We start from the raw sequence: 23,933 nt of genomic DNA, 5'->3' as shown, positions 1-23,933 counted from the left end.
GCTTGGCTCCCTTTCAAATTCGAATGATTACAAAATATATATTTATAAATACACAACACCCAGCTCAGCTGTCAATCAAATACCACTTTTATGACCTGGAAAAATTGATGCTACTTTGTCTAGCATCTTTCTTATGCCTGCAATTAACTATGTTTGAGATGTGAAAATACCCTAACATTTATTTTCCTCCCCAACTTCATTTATTGAATTTTTTTCAAACATAACCCAACATACATAATGACGATTGAATAATGCAAGTCACATTTTAAAGGATACAGCTGTTTGTCCACCAGGTCACACTCATCCAAGGCCAACGCCAAGGCCAAATAACCACACGCATATACACGCGCACACAATCGCACCGTTGTCAACAATGTTCTATATAGAAAAAAATCTGATGAATTGACTTAAAGACAACCTTTGACCTCTGCTAAAGCCTAACAATCCTAATTTTAATCAATGCAGATAATTACATTAAATCATGCATTTTAACATCATTTAAGTACTGGCATTACCGTTTTGTTTTTTGAAATAATTCTCCTTCAATTGTTCTGCAATGGCAGCTTTAGGAACATAACCCACATAAGATTGTGTTGGTGTACCTAATTTTGTGGCCAGAGTGTGGATATTTGCCGCGTGGAACATAATATGAGAAAAAGAACAAAAGTTGGTCGTCTTCATTGTGTGTTGGTATCTCGAGGGTTAAGAATAGCAGCTTTGCTGGACGAAGAAGTGTCGGTTTTCAGAGTAAACTCCTCCTCTATACGCACGCTTGGGCTGCGCTCTTCCACTTGAGCAGCCAACTTGTTATCGGGGCACATTCTCGGGCTGCGATGTGGAGGGAAAGAGCGACCGCGTCCAGATAAACATACTTTATTTGCTTTCATTTGTTTTACATTCATTTTAAACAACTCATTTGACTTGTATTTCTTTTCGGAGTGAAACAACCTCACGTTGGCTCAAACTTTAGGAGGCAAGCAGCCGCACATTCTCGCGTGTTTTTTTTTTTTTTTTTTTTGGGCTGTAGCCATTGTTTCCTCACACATGGATCTTTAGTGCATTGAGTAACCTCTCGCTGGCTTGGACTGCAGTAGTTTTTGTGGCCCCCGGGGCTCTACATGAGGACATCCCACAGTGGGGACGCACGTTGAGGGGACGCACGCGCTTCCAAGGAGACAAACTTTGACAAGTTGTTGCAAATACCGTGGATTATTCTTGCCATGGACGTTAGGACCACGTCCAGAAGATGAAAAATGGACACTTTCTTGTAGTTAGTTGTGTCTCCCCACTGAGCCGTTTGGACGATCTGATTACAAGTGGTTTGCTCTAGCGGTTGCATTCACGTTTTTTCTTTCTTTCTTCCCCTCTTGTCGATCCATTTTACTGGTGTGCAAAAATGCCTCAGCTGAACGGAGGTGGCGGGGATGATTTGGGGGCCAATGATGAAATGATATCTTTTAAAGACGAAGGGGAGCAAGAGGAAAAGATTTCCGAAAATGTCTCGGCGGAAAGAGATTTGGATGACGTGAAATCCTCGCTGGTAAACGAGTCGGAAAACAACAGCAGCTCGTCAGACTCGGAGGTAAGAAACTAAACTAATTGACTTCCACCCTCTTTTCTGCGCATTTTTATGTTTGATTTGAATTTGTTGAAAAGTTTAACTAGTTTATGTGTGCGCATGCCCCCTGTCAGCAAGCAGAGAGGCGTCCCCAAACCAGAGTTGACGCTGAAAGTTATGAGAAAGCAAGAGACTACTTTACTGAAGGTAAGAAAGGCAAAAAGAACCGATGTGGACTCCCAAATAGTTTTGCGTGTGATGGCTAACTTATTTGTATATTTGCAGCACTGAGAAGACAGCACGATGGAGGTCTCTTTAAGAGCCCCCACTACCCTGGCTACCCCTTTCTCATGATCCCAGACCTCACCAACCCATACATATCCAATGGCTCTCTTTCTCCCAGTGCGAGAACAGTAAGTTTCCACGTCCTTTGCTAATCTCAAACACTCTTTCCTGTAGTCTCGCTCACTCTGCAGTCTGCACAAACTTTGGCTCGGCCTAAAAGTTTCTCGTGCACTGCCAAACCGCCATATTCCCTCAGAGTGGCCTCCCGGGGAGCTACTTCTTTGTCCTTCTGAGGGTGATCTAAATTACTCCCTGCTTTCTTGAGTTGTATTTGACTATGCAAATGTGATAGACTTATTCCAAAATGATTCCAATTTTTAATAACTCGTGGAAACTTTTGAGTATTTATTTAGTATTTAGTATGGCTCTGTGTGCATTTGTTTTTAATGGTTGAGGTGTTTTTGTTCCATGCTACTACCCATCAGCTCGCTGTGTTTGCACTGTACAACTTATAAAGGAGTAGCTGAGGTCACACCCAATGGTCACAAGTATGTAATAATACCTTGCTTTGACATAAATAGGTGGTATCACACTGCTGTGCCAGGGACAGTTGTCGTCCACATTTTTTTTAAAAATGTTTTGAGGAGACAGATTTAAAGTGTTGATGGAGAGCTTGCAGGAGCTTGTTTAGTATGCCACACTGTGTGGTGGGTGTGCAGCTTTAATGCTAAAAATACTATGCTTTTGTTTTTATAGTTTGCATTCAGCACAGTGTTGGGTGAATGCTAATTAAAATTTAAAAAAAAGAAGAAGACATGGTGATCCTTTTTAGGTAAATTGAAATTACTCACTAAGCTAAATGTGATTCCGGCAGGGTGTAAGTGTTTTTTAATTTAGAATTTTCCCATAATTATATTCACTTAACTTTTAGTAGGCTATGCTTCATTATAAAAAGTTGAATGTTGGAGAGCTGCATTTCTCAGATTAGTCCATCCCCCAACCCTTGTCACTCCCGCCCCCCAAAAACAAGTACTTTCGTTAAAGCCCGCAGGCATCGGACTGAAAAGACCCCCTCCCATCTTTTTTTTTCTTCCGTCGTCTTTTCACTGTTGCAGGCCCTCTCCCCTCACCTCCCTGTACCTTCCATACAATTAGAAAGGCGTTAGTTGACCATTGTTATTCTGAACAGTCTTGATGGCTTCATTGGAGGTCTCATTAACTAAATGGCCACTATGCTCTCACTGGGCCATGCACGGCAACTTGTAGCTCATATATATATATATATATAGTTCCATAATCGATGTCTGTGCGTGTTATTTATCTGATATGTTTATTTCTAAACATGTTTATATCATCTCATTGGCTGCATGTGTCTTTGACTGTTTCTACTTAAATTAAAGCTTGTTGCGTAAGATAAAAACAATTGTGAAAAGCTTCGACCCTCAAGAGTGAAAAAAGAATGAGGTCAATGGGGCAGAGCTCGCTGACTGCGTCTATCATCCCCATAGCAGAAAAAAAGCAAGCAGACAAAAGCTGGCATACTTAGGAGCCATCTTAGGGTCTCCATATTACACAGCTCTTTAACATTGAGAGTCTAATTAATTCGTGGCTTATTTTCTCCTAAAACTCAGGGTTTGGTTTGTTGAAATTTGAGTACAATAATTTTCCAACAGCCTGCTTTGACGTTTGTGTGAGAGTTTATCTTCTGGTCTTTACAGTTACATTCATCACACAAAAAACGCAGAATGTCTGGTGAGATAAGATTTGCCCCTTGGGTACCCTGAAATGTGCTGTAATCCCTGGAGCCATAAGAGACAAACAATCCACTGGCCTGGGCACGGTTTATTTATTGTGCCTTGTTGCTTTGGGCCTGACAAGTTTGTTTTCTGTGTAAGTTTTTTTTTTGGGGGATGTTTGTGCAACATGAGACACGCTCAAGTTGCAAACAGATCATGTGATTAATAGCAGGTAACGCGATCGTCTGCTTTTGTTTGCATGTGGAGAGCTGCCATTTAATAAGGTTAAAAGGTAATCAACAGGTATTTGTGGTTATGAGCACAACAATGTGTGCAGGCTTGTTTTTGTTTTTTTTTTGGCTTGCTTTTCGACTATTTTTACTTTATGACATATACAGTCAATATAATACAAGTTGTGAAATACAGTAAAGAGTAATCAGGCAGTGATCTCCCTGGGTGTGGAGCTTTTAAATTGGGATGTGGCGAATCTATCATGAGCAATGAGAGACGGGCTACATGGGATCAGCTCAGACTTCCCCCGAGGGCCAAGCATAACTGATTTAAAGCCCGTTCCGAGCTGACATTCCGCTGTAATCCAGCGAGGGCTGAGGAGGAGGTTTTATGTTTGCAGAGATGTTCCAGCAGACGCCTGCCCGTTCAGGGGCGGAGGTTTGTCCCACAGAGTCTAAATCCAGCTTGTTGTTTGTCAATCCACTGACGTGATCGTCACCTCATTGTTCCAGTAGTGACAGAGCGGTGCCAGATTTAATGGCTGAATCTGCTTGACGCCTCATCAGCACTTTGAAACAATTCCGCAAGTATCATCATCGTCATCATCGCCACTAAAGAGCGAAATGTCTCTTGTGTGTGAGAGGTTGCGAGTAAGCGAGAGCGAGGTTAACCTCTCAAATATATCTTCATCAAACATACAAACTCATGAGCATGATTGTTGAATAGAATTTTGTGGCAGATTGAGATATGAATGGAAAGCTTGTGTAAGTCTGAACATGTCAGAGGCTACAATTGCATGCCTCTCTGACTACCCCCCAACCACCCCCCCCCCTTCGCTTTCTGTTGCGTTTGCTGCTTAAATCAGACAAAGAAAAGTCAACACAGACATTGTCGTGATGAATAAAAGGGCCTCTCCCTACATAAGCAAACGCTGTTTGTGTGGAGGTGTCTTTTCATCAGGTTGCGCACTCTATTCACCTTGGTACGTGCGTGTGTGTGAGCGTGCACTCATGCGCGGAGCACGTCTGTGCGTGTGTAAAGTCTGCGAGGGTTACGGGAGGTGGTGATGGCGTGTTCAGGTGAAGCCCTGTGGATACTTTGCAACAGAGGCAACAGTGTCCAGCGCTCACATTCTAACAACCCCGAGTGTTGTATTCCTCCGCTGCAAGTAATCTGGATGCTAGTGTGCAAATATTTTTTCAGCCAAGCACTATGTCAACAGAGCCACCATTTTTGACTGGCTATATAGTTTTTAAAAGATTTTCCCTTCAAAGACAAACACCTCCGTCGGTTTAGTGGCACTGATTAATTAGAAACCAAATGGCAGCAACCACAAAAATGTCACTGCTGGTTTAAAGGCTTGCTAATATTGGATTCAAACCATCCAGTCATTTTCTAGACTGCTTGTCCTCCTTAGGGTCACGGGCGAGCTGGGGGCTACCCCAGCTAACGAGAGGCACCCTGGACTGGTCGACAGTCGATCACAGGGCACACAGAGACAAACGTCATTCACAGTCACATTCATAGCTTTGAGTAATTTAGTCAAGTTTTTGGAATGTGGGAGAAAACCCAAGTAATCCTATCAGTCATACGAGTGTAAAAATAACTTCAATGATCGGAATACAAAAATTATAGAACATCTGTAACGTTATTGACAAATGCATAATGAGGTCATAGTAAAATCTAAAACCAACAAAATATCAACTATACTATAAATAATATATTTTTTCTTTGCCTATGACTCCGCTTTAGAACTTCCAATATATATTCTTCTATTCTCTTGCTTTTCTCAAAGTTGAAGTAAACCCTCCAAAAAATTCTTGACAATGATATGTTCTAATCAGCCCCACTAGTCTAAATTCGGTATTCTGGTTAATATTGTGTTAGTGGAATATGAGTTAAGCAGCAAAATCCAGCAGTTTTCACCAGTATCAGGAGGCAGCCATTTTGCCACTTGCTGTCGAGTGAAAATGACACCACTGTTGCTCATGTCTCAGGTAACAACCAATCACAGCTCAGCTTCAGAAAACTGTTGAGCTCTGATTGGTTGTTGCCTGAGCCCTGAGCAACTGTGATGTCATCTTCAATCGACGGCAAGTGGCAAAATGGCCGCCCATTAAGATGGATAAAAACGGCTGGATTTTGCTTCATAACTCATATTCCATCAAATTAATATTAATACGAATGTCATGTTTAGACTAGTGAGGTCACATATAACATATTATTGTCAAGAAATATTTAAGGTTGACTTCCCCTTTAAAACCCTTGTTGCGGCTTGTGCTGAAAAAAGAAAATGCCAAAGAAAAAGCAAGACAACACAGAGTTGAGCTCTCGTGGGCTATACTAGGGTCTAGGGATGGGTGTGTACCGATACCAGGCATCGGGATCGACGGCCTCTTGTGGCCATTTTGCAATCAGGAACTCGAAAGTAGAATGAGAACAATAGAAATTTGCTGTTAAATTCATGCACATTTAAGGAAAAATTATATATTGGTATTTATAGGTCTTTTTTTAATTATCTATCATTTTTTGGTGGTAGGAATTTTATGTATCGAAAGTACTGGTGGTATCGGTGACTACGGTACTCAAGAATTGAGTACAGTACTTACATCCCTTATCGAACATCCCTACTAAGGTCTCATGTTGTATACTAACCATCAGCGTGTTGACATGCTTGACCGCAGGTTGAACTAAAAAAATATGCTTCACATGGACATTTTTCTAGAAAATATTGGTAAAATTCCAAACCTCAGAGGTTCCACTGTATTTGATTGTCCTATAACCGAATCTCCATCTCATTTCCCTTACATTACAAATGACTCATCAAGAAAGTTTAATTAGGGCGAAACAAAGTAAATGTAATTATTGTGGTGGTAATTATAGTCAGAATTAATTATTAGTAATACATCCTGTCAAATGCATAAAAGTGCTCACTGAACAACTGTCAGATCAGCAGATGCCATGTCAAGTGACACTTAAATAATACCTTACCTCTGTTGCTTTATACACAACCTGTCTTTCTGGGTTTCATGGGAACATGTGCGAGTTCCTTACTTGTGTGGAAATGGTGTCAATCGTGGTCTGTCTTCTTCCCTTGCGGGTCTGCGAAAAGCAAGCGATAGCGGCCTCGCTAGTTCACTACCTACCCCCCCCCACCACCACCCCCCGCCCGGCATTACAAATTCTGTTTAAAGTGCACTCTGGCTTCTTCAGCGCGGGGCCCATCAGGAGCATCTCAGCACCCTTTGAGGAAAGGATCACCAACATCTCCTCTCTCAAGACGCACACTCCCCATGTTCGGTGACATCAATGAATCCCTTTGATGTAGCAGCATGAATATGTGCGCAAATGTGTTTTTATCGATTGATGTGTTTTTCCCTTCTCGTGTTTGGCTGATGCTAGTACATAGTCTGGGTTTTTTTTGGTACATAGTTTTTCCATGTGAACATTTTGCTGAACTTTGTTGTTGGCCAAAGGTGAACATGCTTCACCTGAGATTGCTCCGGCTTCTACTTTTTATCTCTATCATAAGTTTGAAAGTAGACCATGTATGTCAAATATCTTGAGAAAAGAGACCTCTTCTTACAGTGATGCAAAATATCTCTTAAATAACTCTAATTTATTCCCCTTGGATACTGTACAGTACTCATCTGCACATGTACTGTGTTATCAGCCTTCATTCATAGAGCTAGCCGTGGATGGTCAGTGTGCCGTTTAGCCTTTATGGGACTGACAGTTAAAGGAGGATTGTGAAAACCTCCAGCTGCTAATCATCACTAACCATAGACGAGATGGAGACATGTACAGTATAATCACGTGATTGACAGTCATGTCGGTTTTTTTGTGGTCTGAATCGTTAGCCCTGGTGCAAGAACCAATAGTTCTATGTAAGCTCATTGTTCTGTATTGATTTGTAGACCTTCAATACAATAGCCGAGGAATTTAAAACATGATTTTTTTGTTTTAACTGTATTGCATTCTGTTGTCATTACAAAGTAATGAAATACAATCATCATTTGAGCTCATCAGATGTTTCCCGAATTCCAGGGCACACAGCTGAATTCATTCTTGAGACGTTTATGGTTGATGATACGCATCACTTTAGTACAAGCTTAAGTCCGACCGTACACCAAACGGACCATCGCAGAACATTTACAGCCTGTGACTCTTCGCTAATGCTGAGAAATACTCTTTTTTTTTTTTAAGTTCAAGTTGTTTTTCGGAGGGGGTGTGGTGGGAATATTGTGTCTTGCTCTGGACTGTTTATGTAACTCTTACACTATAGTTTAGTTCACATAAAAAAATGCTTTCCGTCCATAATTGTACCTTAAACGTTTCACTCCATGCTAATAAAATGTGATTGTACAGCAGGAAGAAAAAGAAAATGCTCTAAACAAGGTTTCATCAGTCTGGTATTCCGAGCAGCTGTTTTCAGTTTAAGCTCTACAGGCAGCAGCAGAAGAGGGAGAGAGAGCAAGCAAGAGAAGGGAGATTGTTGACAAGATGGTGGCGGAGGGAGCAGAAACTTGGGCAGATACGGGTCCTAGTATTCCTTGCCTGTTATCCTGAAGTGGGCCTACTTCCAGACCTTGAGGCACTCACTTATCAGGAGGTTCTTGTCTTCCACAGAGTGCCATGTCCTGCCATTCCCTCCCACAGCCCAATCAGCAAACAGCAGGAAGCTATCAAGTCACATACATGTCACATCAGTACTGCTAAGATTTCTATCAGGCCTCATACACTTTTGTTATACACTCTATCCAGTCCACAGAGGGACTAAAGGCCATGTCACACAGTATGTATTTTATATCAGTGAGGTTGTAGTGGTCATACTAAATTAAGAAGTGAATGGATATCCGTCCAGGATGAGCGTAGTCGACAGCAGCTGTTCTTCATGTTAAACCTATAAATCACTTTTGCTGCTTCCCGCTGAGTTTGTTCCAGCAGTGGTGATGCAACTTATAGCATCCATTGATAGAAATGTCAGGTACAATGCATTATACCTTTATAAAATTGGGAACCAGTCTATCAGTGTGGACTTCTTTAAGTACCTGCATAAGCGTTGCAAACACAATGTAAAATGTTAAAACCCACCATGTATAGTAATTTACAGTAGGAACAAGCCAGTTGTATTTCATGTTATGGAATTAAAAAAAAACGAATTATGATAGGCTGCAGTCAGAAGTCATTTTGAGGAAATCTTATGGACTTCACCAATATAATGATTAAGATAGTGTTAGTATTAGTATCACACAGTATATTGGTATTGAAAATGTGCAGCAATACTATGCTGTCAAAAATGAAACAATATTCTGTATCTTTACCACCACAGTTCGGCAGATAGCAAACATTTCTCCATAAATGCTGCTAAGTGTGCTTCCTTTAAGATGCTTATTGTCGCTCCTGTAAAATATGTATTATGTGGAAAGAATGAAAGTTGGACAAGTGTGCTGCGGAGGATGGTAGATTACTTTGTGGCTCCACACAATAGCACTATGGCAAGCGCAAAGGGACATTACCTGAGTGATCTACAAATACAAAATTCGAATCCACAATACGTTTGCTACTCCCTCTTGAAATTTACTTTATTGATTTGGCACCTAAAACAAAGATAATTAAACATTGTACATTATACTAAAGTACAAAAATGTTCTACTAAACCACATCACTTCATTGAACTGCTAGTTTAGCTTATTTTAGCATTGTCTGCTAGCTTAATGCTAATCCTGCCAATATAATGCCATAATAATAATAAACGGCATAAACGGGCTAAGGACAATTAGCATCAATATTAACTCTTCTTTTTTTATATATATATAATCTTTGATGTCCATTTATTGGGTTTGCACAATAATTTGGGTTGGAAATAGCCAGGGTGCCTTTTTTCAAGCTATTTACATTAGTCAGTCATTTTGAGCCGATTGTTTTCTCATCCATCCATTTTCTTCTGCTTATTTGGGTTTGGGACATGAGGGCAAGAGCTTTAACTGGGAAAGCCTGACTTCCCTCTCATCCTCCTCAACGCTTGCATGGTGAGGTGTTCCGGGTACGTTCCACTGGGACGAGGCCTTGGGGACGACCCAGGACACGCCTCTATTTTGGTAGACAGGCGCACATGTGCTCGGCTTTAGAACTGGCGGATCTTCTTTTTCATGCTGGGGCAAGTCGAGTTTGCCGTGTTTGGGAATTTGGCAGACCGCGCGGTGCCTTGCTGGCATTCCGGTGGGCCGAGGGCGTTTTCTATTACACGCCCCTGGCGTACCTGACAGTTTGGTTTCGGAAAGTAAACTTTAGACCAGGTGAAACCAGGTCTAAGTTGTGATGCGGGTGGTGTAAAGCCATTTTGGTGGATTTGATCAAAGTGCAGGCAGACAGATTCTGTGCTCTACTGATATGTGTGTTGGATGGCAACATACTGTACTACATTCATAAATATATGACAGCATGCTATCTAACCGTCTGTATTATCGCAGAAATTCATGATTATTATTAGTAGTAGTAATGGTAGTAGTATTGTCATCGTAAATAATTTTTAGCCATGGAACAACTTGCGGTTGGGTGTGCGGTTGTGTGCAAGTGGAATCTTGCATTTCCTTCTAAATGTACTTTGCTCATGCTGATGTCCTACATGGACTTTTGCGAGTCTGTTAAATTCAGCCGGCCGTCAGTGATATTGTGTCCAGCCAAGATGCACTCTGAGGTGGCCATGGCAGCGTGACACCCCGGTCACCCTGGAGGAAAAATTTCCCACCTCCATGGTGAGGTGGGCTGACCTGTGCGACGCCACGGCTGTTGGCTGTTTCTCAGTTGTACTCAGTTTTTTTTTAAACCCCCCCCCCCCTCTACTGTGAGACAATGTGTGTGTATGTGTGGCTGTGTTGTTTAAAGGGGAAGTCAAGTAAAAACAATGCTGTACAATAACATGTTCTATGTGCCGCCACTAGTCTAAAGACGACATTGTGATTAATATTGCGTTTATGTAATACCAATTAAGCAGCAAAATCCACACGTTTTTATCTATCTCAGGGGCGGCCATTTTGGATTCAGGGCTCAGCTTTCGAACGTCACATGACCAAACCCAGAAAACAGATAAGCCATGGTGGTCGTCACCTAAAACAGTAAACATTATGACTTATCTCGTGCCCAGCAAAGTCTAGTTCAAAGTAGAGTCTAACGCCGATGGAGTTTTCTTTCTTTCTTTTATTTAGCTCGATGAGCGCAGATAGAATAGGGTGTTTGTGCTATTGTGCGCCACTGTGGGATGGAACACAGCCAACTCATGGCCACTCGAAGCGGCTGTCATAATTTCTTTGAATATCAGGGTGGTCAAAGTGGACACAGAAATTTACTCGCTTGGCATGAGACAGGTAAACTGCCAGATCTCCCCTTCCAGATGATATAGTCGGCATTTGACTCAGGCAATTGATAATAATACTAAAATATTTTGAAGATAATAATGATAATTCGTTCAATGATATAATTTGATTCAGAGGGATTGTCCCACGTTGTTGTCATATTTATATGAATGAAGTACGGTGACATCTACCACACACGTCCATGTCTAAACTGTCTGCCTGCGACTTAATTAAATCCACCAAAATTGCGTTACACCACCTGTGCCACCATTTGGACTTGCTTATTGCGAGTCGAAAATCTTGTCTACTTTTTGTCACTAAATTGAGAGATGCACCAAATTAGACACACAAATGAAAATGTGCCTTTTTTTATACACTGGCGCCTGTCTACGAAAATAGGGCTCATGTCATTCAAATCAAAGTCAAAGTCCGGCCTCATGAATTCCAAGTCAAAGTCAAGTTGAGTCTTTCACAAGTTTCAGCTAAGCAAGTCTCATGTCCTAAAGTCAGTGAATTAAATCTGACTAGAGGATGTCTATGTGAGGCTCACGTGCGCATTTGTTGAGTGTACCACAATATATCTAAAAAATAAATATAAGATAAATAATAAGTAAAACATAAAGTAAAATGTGTTGATATTTTGGGAAATATTAAATTAAGTAAAATTTAAATCATGCCACTCAAATAACATGTAACAGATTTGTGAAGAATGTAATTGCAGAGAAACCTTTGACATTTGTGGGGGAGAATGTGTCCTTGATTTGCTGACAGTGATTATGCCAATACTAGTTTCATTCTTTTCATACAAGTGTCCCATGAAATTACAATTAATAACGCAAACTCTGGGTGCCCCCTACTTCCGTCACTTACCCTCATGAACCAATTGTAGTTGTTAAAGAGTCACAATGTTCTGGCAAGCATCAAATTAGATTAAAGCCAAGCAAAAGCACAAGTCATCCGAAATGTGTAGCAGCCTTATCTCAAGACCGACTTGTGGATCCTGATGGAATAAACGATAGTAACGTCTGACGGACTGCTAGTGAGTGTCACATCTGCCTCAAACACAGGATATCACTCTTTCCTGACCTTATCAGTTTAATGTAAAATGTTGAGGTAATGTTCTTGATTAGTTCTAAGTAAAAACTGTGGTGTTCCGTAGACATAAGACACTGGTGAAATTCCCCTTGTGTTTAACGCAGATGATCAAAATGATTTGGTTTCTTTGGAGACATGTGGCATGTTCAGGTTGTACTGTCCGTCGAAAACGCGCTCGGATGACTCTCTGTTGACATAATCCCCTGGCCATTTATATGGCTAGACACCAAATCCTGACAAATGTCGCTGGCTTTTGCCTCAAATATAGACTATCTACAACATGGGGGAAAAAAAAGATCTAATCAACCTTATATGACATGGAATGGGCCGAGAAGCCCTTTTGTTTGATTTGTACATAGGTTGGAGGGGCTGGCCATTGGAGATCCCTGAAGCAGGCTTTAGGGGCAGGTCTGATTCTCGTGTGAAATGGGGAGGCTCTATAGCTCTCGGCTGACTTAACTGGGGCTGTATGGGTGTGTTGGCAGGGGGAGCGCCGGCCATGAATAGGTTCTTTGACTACCTCAGACTTGCACTGAAAGGCAGGACAAAAACCCTAGGGCAACGGCTTAGAGCCTCACAGCTGAGCTCCAGAATGCTTGGCCCAGTCTTCCTCCCTCCTTGCCCGATTTAAATACTACAGTGGCTTTCAGCATACTGGAGACGGAGGCTCGCATTCAAATGGCTGCACATACGCCACCAACTTTTCTCGCTGTTTTTGTTTACAGTTTACTAATGCCAGAGCTCTAAGATCCAGTCCACAGAACCCCTCTGAGGTGATGGGGGGAAAACGCATCAGCGAGTCTCTTAAAAAGTCAAGATTAGCTTCATGTTGTTCTTATTAGGAGGAATTTATTTTGATACTCCCTAATTGTAGGCATGTGTGTATCACTCACGATTAATTCTGACTCTGCCTTGTGTCGTTGAGTATGGAGCATTTAACTCATCTCTACACAAGATGGATGTGCTTATAAGTAAACAAGATTGAATAAGGGTGCTCACCTCTAACAGCCTCATTGTACACATCTATCAAAAACAAAGTAAAATGCCACACATCTTTTCCTGCAAAGTTAATGGGGTTGTTGGAGTCCTGAGCAGACACTCTCTCTCGCCACAGAGTGTCTAGTTTCAGATGTCACTCAGAGCTTTGTTTGCCCCCCAGGGTGAAGGGTTAGAGGCCAAGGTTCAGGGCCAGTTGGCTGAGTGGCCACAAAAGCCCAGGCTATCCACGCTACATCCGATCCCTTCTTCCACACCAGCCTTCTCCCACAATGACGGGATCAGCTTGCAACATTTGCCTTTTCTTATTATAATTGAGAATTCATTTCACTTATGTTACAATGTAATAAGGATAGCGTTTCACAATGAGGTCAGAAATCTGGTTTGGATTTTGGCCGGGATATTTTAGAGTGTAAACCTGCACAATGTGTTGCGCTTCCTTGTCGGGAATAATTCTGGAACTTTTTGCCGTCCGGCTACTGTGCCGATCCAATAGTAACTTTGAAAACATACATTAATCTGAGCATCAGTACCCAAAGACTGAGTCTCTCTTTTTTGGTCAGGCTACCTTTTAGACAACTCCACTTGTGCAAACTTTCACACCGGGTAATGAAAAAAGGGCTCACGTTTCCTTTGTTTAAAACACCTCTGGAAGTTTGGGAGCACATAACCTCACCCTCATCAGCCCCCACCCACGATCTCAACTTTTCCCTGCCCCGCCACCACCCAAACATGTCCTCCAGCCAGGTTTATTATGCCGTTTCACGCAGACCAAAATTGCAGCTGCATGGAGAACAATCTGGAGCACATTAGCACCGGCACTGTGATTTATAAATTGTTTCTCAGGCCATAAATCCCTGCTGTAATTGTGCGCAAGCACCCCTCTCCTCCTTCGGTCACTCCCCCTTCACTCTCGCTCTCTCTCTTTCCCAGTGTCTCGCTCAGAACAACTTACAGTTCTTGGGTTTACGCTAATTGTTTGCAGCAGTGTGCAGTTTGGACTGAGAAGTTTGTTCAATTGTGGCACAGATTTGAGGGTTCAGAAAAAGCTCTCCAAAGAAAGATAAACTTTCCTATTTGCATTCTGTTCATAAACTTTGAGAGTGAGAGTTTTGTTGTTATGCTAAAATAACAAAATTTAAGTGGTTGTGTGTTCGCGCTTTGCATTCCTGGATTCTGTGTAATTGTAAGAGGACTCTCCTGAGCAAAGTCTGCAGAAATCTGATAGTTAGAGCATAATCACCTTGAGGTTCTAATTACAGTAGATCGTACTAAAACTGAAGGAGAGCAACAGCTGTATATATTGTTGAAAATGTCAAGTTCAGCCTTGTGTACTAAATGGTGAGTACATTTACATGCAGTCAAAAATAACTTTTAAAACCAGAATATTTTAATATTTGGGTTTTGAAAGGCCAAGCAGATGCGCAAATACCCGAATATGCGCTTATTCGGGTTTTTAAAAACTGAATTATTGTTCATATAAACACATTTGGAATACGTCAATTGGATGGGGCGTTGGTTTGACTTTGGTCTTCCTTCTTACTTCATTTTTCACTTATTTCTGGTCTTTGTAGTACAGGAACGCTTTACGTGCAGCGCCATTCCACTCGCTAAATAAGCCTCACTCGGATACACTGATTTTGCCACGAGTTTTCACGTTATTTTCTGTCTCTACAGTGAAACTGTCACAGTGTATATCTATACACACATATATATATTGTACATGTATAAAAGTCAGTGCTTCCGGAACCCGTGCAATCCACCAGAAATACTCAAGCAGAGGTAACCAGATATGATGATGCAGCAAAGAACCACACTTTTGGAGCGATAATAATAATGCATCAGATTTATATAGCGCTTTTCTTTCTAATCAGATAATCAAAGACGCTACACAATGGATACAGTATTCATGCACTTACGCATTCACACTGTGGTGGCGGTAAGCTACTTAAGTAGCTACAGCTGCCCTGGGGCAGGCTGACGGAAGCGTGGCTGTCAGTGTGCGCCTACGGGCCCTCCGACCACCACCAAACATTCACATCTTCCATACACCAGTGTGAGTAGCACTGGAGGCAATGTGTGTGAAGTGCCTTGCCCAAGGACACAACGATTTGGGGGATCGAACAGCCAACCTTCTGGTTACTGAACGGCCATCTCTACACCCTGAGCCACGACCGCCACAAAAGAGAAGGAAACCAACTACTTTATTTAGCGTGGTGACATAAATATAATGACTTATTGAACATAGAAAGTTGAAAGCGGAAATGACGTCTATTTGCGTAATGACATTGTCCGTCCGTCGCGCTTTCGAACGAGGTATTCCAATACAGCACAATGGCCATGTATACAGGAGTAACACTTTCTGCTCAAGCATGGAAAGATATGATCCTAAATGCTTCATAAACTGAAATTTTGACCTTAACCGAAATATTGACCGCATGTAAATGTAGTCACTTACATTGAAACTCTTAACTGATTTGAATTGATCACAACCATCTGCCAGTATGAGGTGAATTTTCTTACATCAACAGATACATTATTCATAGATGACTATGAGTCTTTGTTTTTATCCAGTCTGATGAAACCAAAGCAAGTTTCCAACTGGAAAATGTTTGCATTGTAAAATATTAAAACAAGCCAGGTTCAAATGTATAGCCATACATTACTAGGTCATGATTCCATCCTCAATACCGTAGGAACAGCATGATGAAAATGAAGCCTCCAAATTGCAAGCAGGGACTTTTAACAAATGTTTGAGATTGAAAAATACTTGGCTGCAATCCAGCTCCCACTGCAGTCTGCTGACAATACGCATAGCTAACCCTGGGGAATGTCATGGTAGTAGGTCGGGTTCTGTCTCGTACTGTCGAAGGATGAATCTACATTATCAGAAACATTTCTTGTTCAGGTAGTACCGTAGCGTGTATCAAACAACTTCAGGCCAGAACATTTTGTTTGCAATTATTTGTCTAATTTAATTAGAACTGGAAAGGTGGCATGTGACCAAATGATTTTGCTTGCAGTTTCCTTGACGATGATTTTCTTAAACATATTTTTCCATCACCTATGCCAAAGTATTTCAAAATGCACAATTCCCATGAGAGGACAAGGTGGCAGAGCATACTTGTGGCATGTGAATGTGTGTGTGTTTGAGTGGGACAGAGCTGGCGTGCAGGTGGTGAACAGGCAGACAGGAGAGTCAGAGTGGGTTTAACAGTGGGGTGTTAGGGATGTCAGGTAGTAAAATGTGAGATGAGGCAGGGCCCAGAAGTCTGTGGGCCTGGAGATTTGTGCTCGTGTTCGCAGAGCAAACACAGGAGGCATCTGCAGGCAGCTGTGTGTGTGTGAGTGTGGTGGTGGTGGGGGAGGGGGGGCGGCTCACACTCGGGACAGGGGGTGGGGGTGGCTTGGGGAAGCTGGGTGGTGTTAGGTGGTGGTGAGGAGTAGAGGGGAAGGGGGCATGGGGGTGGACCAGTAGAGTGAACACAATCAGCCCTCTGTTTTCATAAGACTTGCGGTATGTGCGAGCAGAAACAAATGTGTTTAATTTAGTCACAAAAAAAAAAAAAACTCCTTTGCCTTCGCTCCACGTACTTCTACCCACTTCACTGCTTCAAACTTCTTCGCTGCCTTGTCTGTCTGTGCAACTCTTTTTAAGGAAGTTTTTATTTAAAAGAAGAGCCAAGAAAAATCGCTTACTGTCCCCCATCTGAGAAAAGCAAGATGGCGGTGGGGGCTTGCGGAGTAATCGTGCCGTGCTATTCACCCTGTTATTGTGAGGAGCCTTATCATTACCTCTAATGCCTTGGCAGGAAATTCTGCATTATATCAGTCTGGGTTCAAGTATAAATGAAAGGTTCTCACTTTTGTGCCACTGGCGTCGACCTGGAGGTGCGCACTCATACCGTATTCTAAGTCGGGCTTTGCTATAAACCTCCAGCCGAGTGCTTCTAACCACGTTGTGTTCTGGACTTGATTATATAGACGTTTACGGCTGTGAATTTCAATGAAATAAGCCTACTCCCATGACAATAAAAAGTTGTGTTCCTGTGCAACTGGACAAACAATAGCACAGGATACAAAACGTGACGAAACCTCTGACACGATCCCTTCTTGACATGAGAGCATGCTGACACTGAGCAAAGGTCCCAGTGACAATTGAAAACAGATCTCGAAGGTATAAGAAACCACATAACTAACTTCTTGTAATTGACTTGAACAGCTTTACGCCCGCCTCTCTGTCTTTATGAGATGGCCTCGCTCCAACCAGATGCATAATTATGTTCTGGTGCGTTTAATTATACAGTTAACGCTACATGACCTGCTGTTGTACTCCCTAGCACAATAACTCACTTATTCATCACTTTAACCACAGGTGAAGAACTTTCTGCAATTATATGCGATTAAAATGACCTGAAAGTCAGCTAGTTAGGGTGGCTACATGGTATAAAAGCACATGTGAGTTAACACTCTAAAGCTGTGGATACAGGAAGCAATAACTCAGGACCGTGTCATGCAAAAGGAAGGGAGGAAAAAAAGCCATGCAAAAGTTGCTTGACTTGCAAAAATTCTAACACTCTGGGTTAGAATATTCAAGAAGCTCTATTGGGGGTGGGTTTATCTTGGCCTTGTATTTAGTTCATGCTGTTTTATTACTGAAACTACAGTAAATTCACTCCCAGGACTTTTCAAATAAACCCAGCTTGTGGGCCAGTTACATACAAAATATGCATGAGTCAGTCACACATTTTTAACTATGACGCCGTTGTTCGCAAGCATGATTTTTCTCCAAATATTCTGAACAAATCTGAAAATGTATTCTCTTTCGACAGAGGTGCAGGCGTATCGATTGTAATCATTTTAGAAATCTTGGAAAAACATTGAAGCTGTGTTGTTAGGACCTCCCTGACGCTGCTTCCACTCCTCACTCTCCTCTCTCCCTCTTTGCACTAATAGTTCTTTTGTGTACAAGAGCATGTTAAGAGGCCAATGAGCCTGGCCTTAATAGGCCATGTTACCATAGAAACCACAGCACTCTGGATGTCTGACCTTTGACCCATTTTTTCTTTTTTTTTTACTGGCTGTGAATAAGAGTGCGGGACGACCAAGCAGGTCACAATAGAAGCCTGGCAAACCGAGGGAGTGTCCCTGACATTGTCACTTAACTTCATTCCTCAGTAGGCTAATGGGCACTTCAAATGTGGTAGGCATTAGCAAGATGCTATCTTCAACACAGAACCGTGAGCTTTACGGGGTTCATATGAAAAGACTCTGTGCTTCTTAAGGAAGTAACTGAAATAAGTGGCAAAAATAGGCAATGCGGTAGCAAAAATGCCCTGAAAAGAGTGAAAGAGACATGATGTTTACCTTGAAGAAAAGGCTTCCTTTCTACTACGCCTTCTAAACATGTTTGTCGTTTCTCTCTTTTTGTACCCTCTTTGTAGTTAGCCTTAATAAATGGCTTCCTCCTTCACTAATCTACTTACTTCATGGTGATGGGATAAGAAGGTCTGGTGGGCATTCAAAATTTTGCTTTGCCCAAGAGGGCTTTGCAGGTCTGACCAGCTGAGCTGCTTGTCGTTTCCCCATCAATTACTCGCTAATTAGCACAATGACTGCAGAGGTTTGCTTAAGAATTGTCAATGTAATTGCCTCTAATGTTGGCAAACAATGAGTTTAATGCAAACTTGGAGACAAGGCGGGGGCTACTTATCACAGTCCCTTTGTTCTGAAAGCTTTAATTGTGTTTCATGCATAGATCATGTTGAGGTGTCAATAGCCCCGCATAAGCAGGTGATATCAGCAGAGCAAACCAGGGAGGGACTGTTGTGTCGGGGCCTGACAGGGCTATTGTCTGGAGCTGCTGTTCATATGGGCAGGGGATGGTAATTAACACCTCAGTCAAAAGAGCAAGCTGTGTGGCCCATTTGTTTGCTGTTGGGGGCTAAAAGAAAACAATGGGGAGGGGTTCTCCACACAGTAGGTGATTGACATTATCTGCTGGAGCGATCCGTGGAGGCATTCCTGCTGCTATGCTATTCACTACAAGTTAGGCGAAGCCATTTCACAAGCGTGAGGCCTCGTCTGAGCCTCCCCTTTGCACACATTCACTGTTTTATTTGCTCTTTGACTTTGTCTGATTGGATTTGAGCTGCACGCGGCTAAAGTTATCCAACTCCCATTGTAGTTTTGTTTAGAATTTTGGATTGAATTCCAAAGATATTCTGTTTTTCGGATTGTGTCCTGTTTCTGAAATATGAGGTTAGTTGCTTGTATAGTTCTGGATTTTTTTCCTGTCCCTTTGGCAGAGTTTGTGACTTAGTTTGACAGCAAATGTCCAGACATCTGTCTCATTTCCACACTGTGATGTTGGCCTGAAGTATGGCACCACACACTTCACAGATGACAAAGACTTTTGGCTGTGTTTTCCAGCACACTGAGAGCAGTGTAACAATTAGAACCCTACTCTGGCAGGCCACTTGCCCCACAGCATATGTCATATTCACTCTTCAAAAAGCCAAAGGGTAGCAGTTCCAGTTTGGAAAAATACTGTGGCATCTTTGCCACCTTTGTTGCATCTGGGTCCTGTGAAAGTAGCACATTGACTGATGTTTATTCTGAGCATTGGAGGCGGAAGCAAGGCTGGAAGACAATTAAAGAATTGTAAAACTGGATCGGCTGAACATCACTTAGCCACACATTTCTTTCAGTTGTCTGTCAGACTCTTTGTAATAGTGCTTCCAAATTTCAAGCTGAACCAGATATGTCTATGGACCAGAACCATGACCATACGTCTGTTCCAGTTGTATTAAAATAAAATGAAGCTGACGAGAAGAGGTGGGCAATTTAAAAACATTTTGCTGGTCCGTCATTCATCAGTGCCTTGGGAACCTTCCGTCATTGTCAGCCCGTTATTTTATTTTAAGAGCGCTATTTTAAGACTGACAGACAGAGGTGGACATTCCGTCAGTCCGTCATTCATCAACAAAACGGGCGTCCGTCAGTGACAGACTAAGAGGTTCTTCAGTACTTGACCCGGTTAGTGACGATTACAATGACGGACGAAAACCCACTTCTCTATCAGTTGCTTAGTCTGTCATTTAAAGGTTCTCACTCGTCAGCAAAACGGCCGTCCGTCAGTGCCTACTAGGTTGTCATTTATTTCAAATTAAGAAGTAAGTACTCTTGTTGTGAGTAATATCACCTGGATCTGTGGATCAATGTGTGTTATATATGTTTGTAGGTCACATAATTTTGCCGTGTTTAATTGCTTCAATTACGTTTGCTGTGCGCTTCATTGCTTCGTTAATGTCGTTGATCTGCGGTGCTAAAAATCGAAAAGTGCCGTTTACTGCCCTCACAGATGCTAATTATAGCTCTTTTACGTACTACATGTAACAACAGGAAATGGAAATACAGAGCAGCTTTCCAAATTAAAAGCATGATTTCAAAACAAGATATAATTAAACATTACACACTAAAAAGCTTGAGGAATTCTTAACATGGTAGATATTAAAAAATTACACGAAGCCCTATTGTATTGAATTGAATTCTTTGAACTTACCACATATTTTGATTGGAACTTTTTTTCTGGCCACTGAATTATTTGTTTCATCTTATTTATCAATTCTTTTGAAATTCATTTTATTACATGCTCTGTGCAAAATGACTTTTATGAGCAAACTGAAACAATATAATTGCCATTAATTGTATTCAATTTTAAAGAAATTTGCTGTAATTGGGTTATATATGTAATTTTTTTTTAAAATTGTCTGTCATTGTTTTTTTGGGGGGAAATTTTATGTATCATAAGTACTAATGGTATCGGCACTTGGCATCGGTATCAGTGAGTACTGAAGATTTGAGTATCGGTATCGGTCTAAAAAAAAGTGATGTCAAACATCCCTAATAATAATAGTTATCGAGTTTATTCATTTGTCACAAAAGTTTTTGCTCAGAATTAATAACCATTTGTTTTCTGAAACAACTCCCCTTACGCAGTCACGCCCCCCGCTCATGTTTGTGAGTGGCAATCTGCTGCAGTTTGTATCATAGGCCCAGCAGCTAATGTGACAGTGAGCAACTAGGAAGTGAGTCTTGCTCCATTGGGTGTGCTGGCAATTAAAAGAAAGGTAGGTGCTGTGAAAAAAAGGGGCCTTAGGGCACGTTCCTCATTCTTGGCAGAAAACTGTCAAAAATGGATGGATTGGGTAGGAGAGTCATAGTGGGCAAGGCTGGGCTGAACCAAATGCTCACAATAGCACTTGTTTCATTTGTGGAAGGCCTCATGATTGACATAGATTAGATGTAGAAAACTGCATTGTTTTGGATTTTATCCCCACAGTGCGGCATTCATTAGGCACCATGCACACAGTGGCAGAAAGTTTCAATAGTGAGCTAGCAGTCTGTAAAAGCAACTGCCTCCTGACAGTTGTATGGGCCCATTAGTTGGAACCCACAATTCAGCCTCACGCAGAATAGTGAAAATGAAGAGGGCTGATGTCAAGAAATTCCCCTCTTTTTTTTTCCGAAGAGAAAAAGGGTCCCCTTCCCCCTGGCCCGGTACTCTGTTGGACCCCAGCTGTCAGGAAACAATACCCTCCCGCCTGCTCGACAAACTCATTCCTGAAAATGTTTTTTTCCCTCTTGTCCCTTTTCCCCCTCTGCTATAATGTCTTTTCCATTTTTAACCCACAGCCATCCAAGCTTCCTTCCTCCTTACAAACCGGAGTGATGAATGGTGTTTTAAAAATCCAAACGTGAAAGCATGAGTCCTCCAGAATGCTTGTTTGTCATCATTTATCTTGCACCATTTTTTGAAAACGGGACAAAGGTTTTTAGTTATATATTTATTTTTATTTTTTCTCGTTTTTTCAGCAAGTGTCACATTTAATCCATCTTTACGCAGTTTTTGTATTAGTGGAGATCAGCCTGCCGGTGAACGGAGATTCATTAGCACAATGCTATGTAAATACATGAGTGGTGTAATAAGCTGGAAACCAGAGCTTATGATACACATGTCCAAAAGAAGCAAATGAAAAAACCTTGATACCCTTTATCTCTCTTTTTGAGATAGACACGTTTGAGCAACAATAATTTGAAATTGTCCAAAGGTGAAAAAAAACAAAAAAAACAGCACATGCATGACAAACTGCTGTACGCGACATTTAAAGTGATTCATAAACCAGATGGCCGAGACGTGCGTTTCGAAATCTGGCTTCATGCTAACTCGATTGCTGGAGGACAAAAAATGTTGAACTTGTTGCGTTGCGCTATAAATCAAAAGAGAGGGGAAAACTTGACTATAGCTCTGTTTTCTGGGGCCAGTAGGCGAGTGCTACTGAACGCAAATAATTACACAACCTTGTGATAACTGTGAAAAATGTATGAAAAATAGTGATAGAAAAGGTGGGACAAAAGGCCAAATCAATTGAGTCAGTCTGCGTCAACTCTGCAACCCAACCTTTCGTTGCACTTTTGTTGGGGCTTCCTTCCAGCTGTCTCTTCTCAGCCGCAATGCGATGGGCATCCACAGCTGGCCACTTGTTTTTCCTTGACAAACAGCAATTTCACAGCCATCTACCAGTCTGGCGTTGACACCACTCATTTTTACTTTAGCAAAAGGTGTGGCCGCTAAAGTTGAGTCAGAAGCCACAATGCATTAATGCAGCAAATCATATACTGATGTATGCTCGTCTTGCGATATGCCTTGTGCTGTTATTTCAATTTGCTATTATGTCTTTTTCTCCACAGTATCTGCAGATGAAATGGCCTCTTTTGGACGTCCCCGGCTCTGCAGGACTCAAAGATTCCCGTTCTCCAACACCAGGCCATTTAGTGAGTGCACAAAAACACTATAACACAGCCGCTGTCAAGTAAATACCTTAATAGAAATATTTTACTGGATCTAGGATAAAATTTGGAGTCAGCGTTGCCTGTTTTACAAACTGTTTTACACATTTGTGAAGCGTTTGTGTTGATGTGTGCTTCTGAGAGAGAGAGAGTTTTGTTTGACAAAAAAGTGTTCCATGACTTGAAGGGGAAGAAAGTCAAAAATTTGCCGCAGGATGATTTATTTAAAAAAAAAAAAATCCCATAAAACAAAGTCTGCCTGAGTATACGTTCTCTAAAAATCGCTCCTTCCTGCATGCTTGGTACTAATGAGACGTTTCCTCCAGACTACATCCTGAAAACGTTAATTAATATATCAAACCAATCATGCAAGTTTATAGGAAGAATCCATTTACTGTGAGGAAAATAATTGCTTCAATCAAACTATCACCATAATGTGGTTACTCCCAATAACAGAGTTACAGTCTGCATTTAAATCTTCTTGGTTTACATCCCTCCACATTCATTTCTAAACAGCTGCAGCACCCAGGGGCAAACTGCTGACTTCTTTGTCTGTCAATATGGCAATAATTCAGTTTCTTCCATAAAACTTTCAAGTGTGACGCTCTGTGCCCGTCTTGAACTTTCCCACACAGGTGTAAACCTGTAGACCTCGTAGTGTCCCACTGCAGTTAGATTATGCGTGGCATCAGCAGACCCGTTTGGTTTGTGTTTGGGCTGTGACATGTGGGACTGAAAACATTAACATTTTTTTATTGGCTTAACTTTGCGTGACGTTCTTGGCATCTATCAACGTCCTCACCTGTTTGATTGCATTGATAAAAG

At 41.6% G+C, this 23,933-nt stretch overlaps 1 protein-coding gene across 1 annotated transcript in view; it reads left to right on the top strand.

The window, feature by feature from the left end:
* Positions 1 to 805: 805 nt before the first annotated feature.
* The window catches only part of tcf7l1b (transcription factor 7 like 1b), a 38,780-nt gene continuing 15,652 nt past the window's right edge, over positions 806 to 23,933 (top strand). Inside the window, exons 1-4 of the mRNA XM_077562068.1 lie at positions 806 to 1,582; positions 1,693 to 1,765; positions 1,844 to 1,971; positions 23,010 to 23,093. Coding sequence (XP_077418194.1) covers positions 1,397 to 1,582; positions 1,693 to 1,765; positions 1,844 to 1,971; positions 23,010 to 23,093 — 471 coding nt within the window. The 5' untranslated portion in view covers positions 806 to 1,396. The remainder of the gene's footprint in view (positions 1,583 to 1,692; positions 1,766 to 1,843; positions 1,972 to 23,009; positions 23,094 to 23,933) is intronic.

Source organism: Vanacampus margaritifer, chromosome 3 (genome assembly GCF_051991255.1).
Source record: "Vanacampus margaritifer isolate UIUO_Vmar chromosome 3, RoL_Vmar_1.0, whole genome shotgun sequence".
In the NCBI taxonomy this organism is placed as follows: domain Eukaryota; kingdom Metazoa; phylum Chordata; class Actinopteri; order Syngnathiformes; family Syngnathidae; genus Vanacampus; species Vanacampus margaritifer.
The sequence above is the reverse complement of the archived record's forward strand: the minus strand, read 5'-3'. Positions and strand labels throughout refer to the sequence as shown.